Below are 12,093 nucleotides of genomic sequence, written 5' to 3'. Positions count from 1 at the left end.
AATCCAGTTCATGTGCTAGGGATGAATACTGGTTCTATTGCCAGTGGCCCCACAAACTGCCCAAGCCACATACCTGTCACCCACATTCAGAGGGCCTAGTTTGGTCCTATGCAGATTCTCCAGTTGTCTGTCTGGAGCTGAGCTTCTCCTAGTTCAGGTCAGCTGTTTCTGTGGGTATCCCCATCATGGCCTTGACCCCTTTGCTCATATTATAACTCCTTCCTCTCTTTGACTGGACTCTGGGAGTTTGGCCCAGTGCTAACTGTGGTTCTGTGCATCTGCTTCCATCAGTTGCTGAATGAAGTTTCTGTGATGACAGTTAAAGTAGTTATCAATCTGATTACAGGGGAAGGTCAGTTAGGACAATCTCTCCACTATTACTTAGATTCTTAGCAGGGGTCATCCTTGTGGATTCCTGGGAATTTCCCTAGTGCCAGGTTTCTCACTAACCCCATAATGCTTGCCTCTTTCAAGGTATCTCTTTCCTTGTTCTCCCTTTCTGTCCTTCCCCAACTCGACCTTCCCGATCCCTCATGTTCTCCTCCCCACTCCCCTTAGCCCTTGCCCACTCCTCTTCCACCTTTATATATTCCTAATTATATAAATACAACTTGCTCTGTCTGTATAATGTTAAGTGTATGTACATGATTTCAGTGGTAAAAACTTGGTATCAGATAAATAATTTTGAACCTCTTCCCTGGGGAAGTCTATCTCTCCCATTCTTAGCATTTGTTAATTATCTGTAGCTTTCTTTTGTCTAGAGTTTTTGTTGAAACTCTATGATATTTCCCCCCTTTATGTTAGCATGTCTAGGGGTGTCATCCTTGTTCAGATCTTGTTTAGGGAGCCATGCTGATGAGACTTCATGGGTGTAGCTTTCCTGATATTTCTTGGAAATGTCTTTCTTAAGCTAGCATAAAAACTATAATTCTTCAGAAGCAAATTAACTTATCTAATGTCTTTCTGATACTGAAGCATGAGTGGGTGATATTTAAGAACTGATTCATGATTTCCATTGCCAGGTTTGTCTATGAAGCACCACAGTGCTTATACAATGGTACTTCACACCTAATGCTTTAACTGAGGCATGACACTTTGTGAAACACTAACCTAGTCCTGTTTTCAGAATTAATTCTGATTTCTCACAACAAAAATCTGGTGTTAGGTAGTGAGCACTAGTTACTTCTGCGGTATAGTTCTAAAACTAGAACAAAGATTGTTCTATTCTCTCTCCAATGGTCTTACTCTTAACAGTTAGGAAGGACCTATAATTGATTTGTCCTTTGTAGAGTTAAACAAGCAATGGCAATACAAAAGTTTCACAAAATATTTTAATCCATTTTGCTGGTACTTTACCTAATGAGCATCATTTTATTTATACATTTTAAAGCAACAGAACTGAAGTAGGAGAGATGTTATTTTCTATTTTCTCATCAAATACCAAATGGCATATAGTTTATGTTTAAATTATATTTTTAACACTTGATTGCTAGTAGTTTAATATGATCTTTCAGATTTTGGTTATATTATAGATTATGTTGCATTCTACTAAATTGGTGATTTCTTAAAATAATTAGAAGGCATTATTTCAATTACTGACCACATTGAATGGTTAATTATCACACAGTATTTAAGCGACTCTAATAATAATGATAAGTATTGGGTTTTAGAGATCGATTGATATTATTTGCATCACAAATTCAGAGGTATACTACTGTTCTGCCATAGACAAGGAAAGATTTTGTTGACTAATCAATATATTACATATCAGTCTTCTCAGGACTTAATTATTCACAAATTTCAACATATTAATCTTAATATTTCCCTAATCACTTCAGAAAAAAACTCTCTGAGATACATTACATTAGATAACAACTTGTCAATAATATACACAGATAATATACATATATGTATATACACACCACCTTGTTATATAATATATACACACATAGGTGTATATATTCAAGTGGATTTGGAACCCTTTAGGCAACAAGATGGACAATAACAAGATGGATAAATGTCTGATAGACAGAAAAGAGTCTATGAGATAGCTTCTATGAGCCATCATCCTTTGCTTTTCCCAGACCTGTGGGTTTGCTTGTGTTATAGCAGAATAAGTATGAAATAATCCTCTCTGAAAACAAATGGAAAAATTAAATCCAAATTGTTTGATATATTGCCTAATAAAACTGCTAATAGTTTGTCGTTTTAATCTGGGAAAGGTTATGGATGTGCTTTGGGGTATTATGTTATTAAAGCTTTCTTGCTTATGCCATTTCCTTTGAGATGAATACGACAATAGTGATTTGTCCTTCTACTTCACACCCTGAAATCCCCTCTGACATCAGTTAACTCAATCACCACAGCAGCCTGTTCAACGCTCACCAACAGGAACAATGGATTATGGATTGCGGTTCAATTGCTTGCCCTAAGTTTTAAAGAGAGTACATCTCTGAGTGTGAGCACAAAATGGGGGTTCCAGAGCTCTTGCTCCACCTTCCTCCTCACCTCATCGCAGCTGATTTCAGTGCTTAGATTATAGCCATTAAGCAGAATTGTCAGAGTGTAAGGCCTGTAATGTTGAGAAGAAACAAAAACATATGCTTGTAGCTTCCAGGCACCATTCTCCTCTCAAGTCAACTTTTTTTGTTGAGTGGCTATAACATGCAAGGAATAGGGGAGTTAGTTTGTTACTCAAAACAAATTGTTACTTTGTACATTGCAGTAGCCCATAGCATGACACCTGCATTGTTTAGTGTAGAGGTTGAATTAACTACTTCCTGGTGTTTCCATTTCCCACCAGCTTCAAGGTAGCACAATGAAAATAATAATGGCAATTAAGAGTCCAAACAATACACTATGTCATCCAAATTGCAACAATCATAGTTCGCTAAGACAAACTGGCGTTGAATTTATGGTGGGGAGGCCAGTGAAAAGGACTGTGACCACACCAAGTTTGAAGAGTTGGAAAAGGAGAAAATCTATTCTCTGGACAATAATGATATAAATACAACCTATGAACTGTTTTCATACATTTGAAATATTTATATATATGCTATTTGAGTAATTTTTTTTAAAAAAATCTTATTTTACTTGCAAATTTTACAAGTTAATAAGATTTACCATCTTAAAAGAAATAAGATTTCACATGAGGAAATGGGAAAAGGGGGGCTCTTTAGGGAAGGGGAGGGATATAAAAGAGGTTGGTGAATAATAGTAAGGATGTCTGAAAAGCCCACAAGGAATCAAACTATTAACTATTTTTTTTTAAAAGAAAAAACCTCAAAAAAAAAAAAAAAGAGCCAGGCGGTGGTGGCGCACGCCTTTAATCCCAGCACTCAGAGGCAGAGGCAGAGGCAGGCGGATCTCTGTGAGTTCGAGGCCAGCCTGTCTACAAGAGCTAGTTCCAGGATAGGAGCCAAAAGCTACGGAGAAACCCTGTCTCGAAAATAAAAAAAATAAATTATGTATTATAATCATAAAATGAGAATAAATTCATGCCAAAAGAATAGAAATTTTTTTGGACAAAATCTTGGAGGAAAGTTCCTGAAATCTAAAAGATGCCCATCCAGAAACAAGAGGCTCACAGAATGCCGAATCTATAGAATCAAAAAAGAGAAAATCCCCATGTCGTATCATCCTTATAGCACTAACTATGCAGAACAAATATGTATTGAAAGCTGCGAGAAAGAAATACCAAGTCACGTGGAAAGGAAGGTCCATCCGAATAACTGTTGGCTATTCACTGGGGGCCTTGGCAGTAAGAATGGATTGGAAGATGTATTTCCAAGTATATAAGTTTACAGCTGTCAACCCAACCAAATGTACAAGGTAAAACCATCATACTTGAAGGAGAAACAAAATCTTTCCATGGTAAGAACAGACTACAGGAATTTATGGTCACCATGGAAGCTCTACAAGGAATAATAGAAGGAATGTTGAATATTAAAGAGAAAGCTAAACATACCCAAGGAGTTACCAAAAAAAAAAAAAATACCAAGGCAATCATTGAATTAAAGAGCAGTAAGGAAACAGAAAAAGACCATTCTCTGAGGTGCCACCAGGAGCCACGTGGTGGTGGCACTGGGATTTAGGCAGGAAACCACAGTGGCAGACCTGTCCCCCAGTGGCTCTGGGATGTCCCAGGTGAGAGGAACTGTGCGGCTGGGAACAGGCACCAGGAACAGGACTGAGGTGTGATCAGTTTCTCTGTTGCTGCTCATGAGATCTCTGCCCTCACGTTTATATTACAGAGGTTCAGTCACCGTTCCTGAGGCAAAATCCCAGAGAAGAGCAACTGGGAGGAATGGCGGCTTCTCCCCGAGAATGACTCCCAGAGAACCATCGTACGAAATGTGTGATAAACATAAGAAACTCTTGGATTAAGACTCAAAACATATTGTCCATCAGCCCATGGCTACCTAAGAGAAGTCATAAATGTAATGAGCTTAGCAAAATGATTCCTGGATCCTTCCCACTTACACCTGATAAAAGGAGTGATTCCAGGAAAGCACAGCAGCTGTGCATTTCGTAACCACAGTGATGCCTGTGTTGAATCAACGAACCGAAACGGATGTAAAAGTGGGCACACCAGAGGAGAACTTTGCAAATGTAAAGACTGTGTAAAACATTTGTGTTCCAGCATTAGTCAAAGTCTGAGAATCCACCCGGGAAATAAATGTAAAGGAAATGATAAGAATTTTGACGTTACATGCAAACATCAGATAATTCATAGCGTGGGGAACGTGGCAACTTCTATAACACATTGTCATACTTTCAGATCCACTTCAGAATCCATACGGGAGAAAAATCTTACAAATGGCAGGGATGTGATGAATCCTTTACCAATTACTCGAGTCTTCAATCACATTAGAGAATCGAGACGGTCGGAAAACAAAGAATGTGCTAAGTCCTTTCATTAAGGGTTGGACCTTTAAAAGCATTAGAGAACCCATCCTGGAGGGGGACCTTGCAAATGCAGTGAATGTGACATATCATTTACCAGCGGGTCAGAGGTCACACAGGAGAGAAACCGCACAGATGTAAAGAACGCGACAAATGCTTTTCTCTGTTGCTTCTCGTTGAGGACCACTACAGAGTCCACCCCGTAGACAGAGCTTACAAATGTAGCCAGTGTAGAAAATGCTTTGCCAGGTCCTCAGATCTTAATGCATATTAGTGGACTCAGGAGGAAAACTTTACAAGTGTTGTGATTGTGACAAACGCTTTAAAATGTCCTCAAAACAGTGCACAACAGACAATCCATGCAGGCATAAAACCTTACACTTGTAGTGAATGTGACAAATCTTTTACCCAGCGCGCAGTCTTAGAAAACATCAGGAAAACACATTGGAGAGACAAGTTTCCATAATGAGTGACGAGGCGTATGCTTTATCCAGAGCTCTGTCCAGAGAGACCTCTGTAGGCTACACACTGCATTCATCATGAACATGAGAAACTTCTGCAAGACGTACAGAAATCTTTGAATCTTAGAAAACATCAAGAGTTTATATTGAAAACAATCTGAATATGTGACAATATGAGAAAAAAATCTTTCCTTAAGACGTTTTACTTTTCAAACTTAAAAAAAATCATTTTGAAGACAAAATGGGGAAGCCTGAAGGATGTGCTATTACATGGCAGTTTCCAGGAGACTGAACCATTCCCTTGTGATGGTAGTAAATTAAGACAGTAAATAAGCATCTAACCATAGCTCCAGGAGGCCCCTGGACCTGAGCAGATCCCCTGTGGGAGAGTAAAACTGACAGAAGAGGATATAGAAAGCCTCTCTCAGACAAGACCTGCAGCCAGGAAGAAGCAACCAGGCTACCTTCCTAGAAGACACTCCAGCCGGTAATGCTGCCTGCACAAGGCTGAAACCAACAGTCATCAGGAAAGGACACTCTCCAGCCTCCTGTGATGCCTGCATGAGTACAATGTGCCAGGTTTAGGCATTCTTGACCTGAGTTCCATTCGGGGTAGGCTCTTGTGATGCAGCTGTCTTCGAGTCCCTTTTGTACCCGTGTATAACACCTTACCCATGTTCCTGTAAGTAACTGCCAACAGTGCAAGTTGGACTTTATAGGCATCCATACTTTGGTTTGCTGTCAATTCCCTTTTCAGTGTGAGCAGATAGATGTACCTGATACCTCTTCTCAGGAAACGTCTGTCACATAATGTACTGAAACCCTTCTTCCAAACTTGTTGTATGTGAGAAAATTCATATTACAGACAAAGCATTTAAATATTTACCATTGTGTTGGGTTTGTGCCTCATTCCACTTTAGAAATTCAATGCCAGAGATTCCCCAAGAAATGCGTTGAAGTTGTCAAGCCTTTACCTAGTGCTAAAAGTGTAGATACTTCTGTAATCTGATTTTGAGAGAAAACCCACTGAATGCTTTAATAATGCCTCATTTTTATTTTAAAAAATAAAATAAGAAAAACTACAAAGACAGCAAAATGACAAGATCAATGCACATGTATTATTGAAAACTCAGAACAGTATTAATTCTCCTATCAAATGACATAGACTAGCTGATTGAATTAGAAACAGGTTCCTTTCTTTTGCTGCTTCCATGAAGTATGCATTGTCATCAAAGATGGACACTGCCGTCAGAGTGAAAAGATGAGCAAAGATCTTCCAAGCAACAAAAAAACCAAGAAGTTAACAGATATCACTATTCTAATATTTAAGAAAATAGACTTCAACTTGAGTTTAGTCGGAAGAGATAGTCACTGATGACTGTGGAGAAATCAATCAAGAGGAATTACAGTTCTAGATATATACACACTAAAGGCAGGCTCAATTAATTTTATAAAACAATGCAACTAGATCTACACTCACATATTAATCACAAAATGAGCAGTCAGTGGCTTCACTCCCCCCATCTCTCCATTAGGAAGGTCAACAGACAAACACTGGAATTAAATGACACCATAGATCAGGTAGACATAATAGATATTAATCACAACATAGTAATAGTCAGGGACTTTAATGTTCTGCTCTCAACACTATAAAGCAGAGGAACTCTGGAATTAAATGATACTATATATCAAAAGAACCTAACAGGCATCTACAGAACATTATACTAAAACTCTACATAATACACATTCTCCTCAGTAGCACATGCATAGAACATTATCTAAAACAGGTCACATGTTAGGACACAAAACAAATCTCAAAAAATACAGGAAAGTAGAAGTGATTCCTTATATTCCATGTGGTCACAGTGTAATAAGTCTACAAATCAGTATCAAAAACAGAAATCGTACAATCATTTAATAGATACAGAAATTGTCTTTAACAAAATCTCTTCAAAATAAAAGCTCTGGAGAGACTATGGCTGGGCGGAGTCACATGTCTACTAAGAAAAGGCTTCATTTGGCACACCTATAACCAATATCATGCTTAAATGGAGAAAAACTTGAAGTCTCCTATTAATACCAGGGAGAAGGAGAGGGTGCTCATTTTTTCATGTTTGTTTAATATAGTATTTGGACCAATCATTTCCAAAAGGATCAAAGACCTCAGTGTTATATTTGAAAATCTGAAATAATTAGAAATAATGTATGCTGGTCTTAAAGACCTGTGTAATTAATTAAATTGATTGATTTTCATATGCTGAAACATCCCAGCATGTCTGGAGTAAATTCAATTTGACCAAGATAAACAATTTTTTTTTATGTTCTTGAATTTAGTTCGCAGGTATTTTACTCAGAATTTTGGGGTCTGTGTTCATCACAGAGATTGGTCTGTAGTTTTCTTTTCTTGGTATGTCTTTGTCTGGTTTTAAAATTAGGATGGTACTAATTCTGTAAAAGGAGTTTGGAAGTATTCCTTCACTTTCTATTTTGCAGAATTATTTGAGAAATATTTGTCCTATATTTGAATATATAGGCAGGTCATTCAAATAGTTCTCCACCCATGAAGTAAGGCTCACAGCCAACAAGTGGAAATTCATGACATTAGGAAGGATTGACACTGCGAAGGATCCTATGCCAGCTGCACACATGACAGAAAGTTAGACTCTAGAATAGAGAAAGAGCTTAAAATCTAAATATCAAGACAGATAATTTGTTTATAATTAGTCTAAGGAACTGAAGATAGAGTTCTCCAAAGAAAAAAAACACAAATGACTAATAAATACTTTTTAAAAATGTTCACCATCCATAGCCTCTAGAAAATTGGAAATTCCAAGTAGTTTGATATTTTAGTGTGCGTCAGTCAGAGTGGCTGTTATTAATAAAATTAGTAACCATGAATGCTGGTGAGTGTGAATGAAAATGAGATGCTCTCATCACTGTTGGTGGGTGTGGAAACTGGTGCAGCCCCTATGCTAATCAATGTTTATGTTCCTCAGAAAGCTCAAAGCCGTGCTGCTCTACAGCTCAGCTCTAACACTCTCTCTTAGACACACACTTTAAGGACTCCATCCTCCACAATGGACATTCCTGCACTTCCATGTTGGCATGGATGAACAGTAGACTCTGGTTCAGAAGAAGAATAGGATTATGAAATTCTCCGGAAAATTAGTAGATCTAGAAAATGTCATACCCAATAAGGTAATACAGGCCATAAAGACAAATACCTCATGCCTTCCCTTATGTAGCGTGAATAGTAAAATCCCAGAGACAGAAACTGGAGTTCAACCTGAAGGTCAGAGAAACAAAACAGCCAAGCCACTAGAGAAGTCCTACCTCTACCAAGGCTGGGTGACTACAAACTAAAACAGCCTAAGCCTCTCTCTCTTCCAACTTTATATTCCCTCTAGAGCTAGGATTGATTAAAGGTGTGAGCCACCAGCACCTGGATTTGTTTCTGCATTGATCTTTTGTAGCCCAGGGTGGTCTTGAATTCACAAAGATCCATTTGCCTCTGTCTCCCAAGTCCTGGAATTAAAGGTGTGTGTCACCATTACCTGATCTCTAGTTGATTTAGCTTTGTCTCTGGTCTTCTGGCAAGATTTACTTATTAAAATACAAATAATATACCACTATACTCTTACGTGCAGATTTTAGCATGGAGTTTTAGAGGGTGTGCTTAAATTTTAGTGTCCATAAGGCCCAGAAAGATAGGGGTCATTTGAAGGAAGGTAGGAGGAGGCCTACCTTAGGGCAGGGGGCATAGTAGAACATGTTGGAAATGAAAGTAGAAAGGGGTGATACTGGGAATAAAAAAGTCATAGCAAGGAGAGGGGAATCACAGGGAAGAGGAGGACAGATATACAAAAAAAAAACTGATATGGAAATCTGCTGTATAATGCTTCTTAAAGCAGAGGATGGCTAGGAAGGGCTGGAGGGATGAAATGGAGGGGGTAAGTGATGTACTTCTCTTTTCCTTAAAAATAATATAAAAACTACACACACACACACATGTGTATGTACTAGAGGATCAGGAGATACACAGCAAAATATGTCTTCTGGTTACTTCATCGCCATTGAACTCGTGTTGTCATGGTTACCTGCACAAGGCTTACACAAGATTGGGCACTTGCACATTTCCTTATATATAAGTCCTCACATGTCCTTGAGAGACTATTGGCCATAGGCAGTTATTGAGGCTAGGGTCATTTTCTTTAGTGGGATAACCGCTAGTAAATTGCTCGAGTAAATAAGCTCTGATCTACATTTGGGTATGAACTTGATTAAACTACAAAACGTAAACATGAAAATCTGGTAGGGGAGGACTTGCTGATAAGAAAGGGTTCCAGCTGGAGAGGGAAAGGAATGAGATGGGAACGGGTGCATGCAACAATGACTGAAATTCATGGGATAATTTTATGAGAGAGGCAAACAATAAAAAAATTTTAAAAGGCTAACTATAAAGTATAAGACTTTATATATGAGAAGAAGTATCTGTTGCCATTGAATATCACCGATTTAGAAACTAAATGAATTTCGGGCTGTGCCTGAATATTATAGATCTTTTTGCCACCGGTTTCTGAGTATTTCATCCAAAAAATTATTTTATGAGAAACTGAATATGTAATAATGATGTGCAGCGAACATCTCAAGAACCACAATAGTAATGTATTTCCTGTATCATTAAAATTTAAACAGGTCATATACTATAAACATGTAGCTTGTTATGCTTTAGATTTAATGTTTACTCAGACGAGTATTTCAACATTCTGCAAGACTGTTACTGTTGGTAAGTCTGAATGGCAGGCTGTGAGCCGAGCTGAGGGGGATACAAAAAACAATGGAGGCAGGATTCTTAGGCATGTCTAGCGCATCATGCCAGGAGTGACTCCACTCTGAAGTGTTGACTCAGTCTGAAGAGGGCTTACTACTCCTTTTAACCATTTCCCCCACCAGCTGTGTGAGAAGAGGTGCATTCCTTGAGGCATTTCTTCTCGCTCATTAGTTCCAACACTGGTCACACCTTCCTAATTCTCACCATGGTCGTTAACGGTGGAGAGGTTGCCTGACTATTAATTCCACTTTAAACCTTATTAGGAATAATATAAGATCGCACCCTTTAATATATTTCTTCTATCCTTTGGTTGTTTGTTTCGCTTCAGCTAGATTTTTCATTTTATAATCGATGCTGTCATGGAAATATCAGTATGGAACAAGACAGCAAAATTTTCTGTGGGACATGTAGATGTTTGCGCAGTTTTCCTATGTTAGAGTGTGAGAAACCTGAGGAATGCTTCTGCACAGCAGGGAAAGGAGAGTGGCGGGTAACAATGTGCGTTTGAAAAGCTCTGTTGATGTGTGCTTCTTCATGGGAAATAATATGTATATCAATTATTACTTCCATCACAGTGGCAAAAAGAAATGGAGATTCGGAAGCGAGAAGAAGCAGCGTGTGAGGCCCTGAAAAAGAAAGACGAGGCGAAAAAGGAGGAAATTCGCTTTCAAGAAATTATGAAGCAAAGAGAGAAGAAACTGAACAAGCAGGCGAAACCCTATGAAATCACTTCATTAGATAAAAAAGATGACCCGGGAAAGGAAAGTGGGTTCTGTGAGCCGGAAACGACAACAACCAACGGAGCTCAGTGAGCCAAGAGGTTGGAAAGCCTTCTTGGTATTAACACGAGGCCGTTCTTTAAAAAGGCATTGTTATCTTGGTAGCAGTTAGTAGTCTTAGTAGTCATGGTGTAGTCTCACGTTAACAGTCAACTCTTGGTCATACTTAGGTGAGGTAGCTTCACCAGCTGTCCCTGTTTCCCCTTGCTCTGGTGTAGCCCTTCCTGGCGCTCTCAGCATTGGTACAGTTCAGCATTGAACTGAAGATTGATGAGTGAAGGCGTAAGGGGGATGAGAATTGTTCTCGAAAGCACGAGTGAACATGGGCTTGAACCCCTTTGATCGCTTTTATTTCAATAAAGAAATTACAATACTTCTAGGGTCTGTATTTTATCATCAATTTTTGAAGGCCGATGCACCACACTAATGACTAGAATCTTATAAATCACTGTGCAGAAGCCAGCCTGGAAAGGGCGCTTTCCCAAGAGCAGCTTGATATTTAATGGACGGCCAAAGAGACCCATGAGTGACAGTGGTTTGAGCTTGCTACATGAGTTTATGAGAATGGGTGTGCAGGAGCCAGGAAAGCTTGGTACCAAATACTGGAAGCGCTCATCCAATCGGGAACTATTTTATAAATAGTATTCACTTCATCTGAGACTCAGTCTATGGGCAAGTGTAGAAAGATGAGGTTCCTTTGGTGCTTAAGAGTTTTCTTTTGTAGAAAGGAACTGGTCCCTCCTCTTCTTAATCTTTCTGGCGTCTGAGGTCTGTTCTGATCCCCTTGGAGACTTTTGTTTATCTTTCTCTGTAATAGTTAGTCTTGATCCTTCTTATTCAATTACCCTCACAGTGCCATAATTTTCTCAATATTTCCAACATGCTATCACATTTTATCCTTACACATTCATAGCTTTGTTTTTTATAACCTTTTTGCTATCATAGTCATAATTTGGAAGGAAGCAGAAAAAGGATCTATTTATAGGTAGATAATGATACAGTGAACTATCAGAGGAGAGGGAGATTTTTATGATGTTTATACCTCTCTTCTTAAATTATATTTTTAAATATGAGAACACATATTTCTTATAGGTGTCCTTCTCTGTCTCTGATTCCT

The 12,093-nt window shown here is 38.6% G+C and overlaps 1 protein-coding gene across 1 annotated transcript in view; it reads left to right on the top strand.

The window, feature by feature from the left end:
• Positions 1 to 11,274, top strand: part of Tmem232 (transmembrane protein 232) — a 264,584-nt gene extending 253,310 nt beyond the window's left edge. The window contains exon 14 of the mRNA XM_050153493.1: positions 10,773 to 11,274. Within this exon, the coding sequence (XP_050009450.1) occupies positions 10,773 to 11,009 (237 nt within the window). The 3' untranslated portion in view covers positions 11,010 to 11,274. The remainder of the gene's footprint in view (positions 1 to 10,772) is intronic.
• The last annotated feature ends 819 nt before the right edge of the window (positions 11,275 to 12,093 follow it).

The sequence above is a fragment of the Alexandromys fortis genome, unplaced genomic scaffold (assembly GCF_014885135.2).
Source record: "Alexandromys fortis isolate MF-2015 unplaced genomic scaffold, M_Fortis_MF-2015_v1.1 scaffold_61, whole genome shotgun sequence".
Classification (NCBI taxonomy): Eukaryota; Metazoa; Chordata; class Mammalia; order Rodentia; family Cricetidae; genus Alexandromys; species Alexandromys fortis.
The sequence above is the reverse complement of the archived record's forward strand: the minus strand, read 5'-3'. Positions and strand labels throughout refer to the sequence as shown.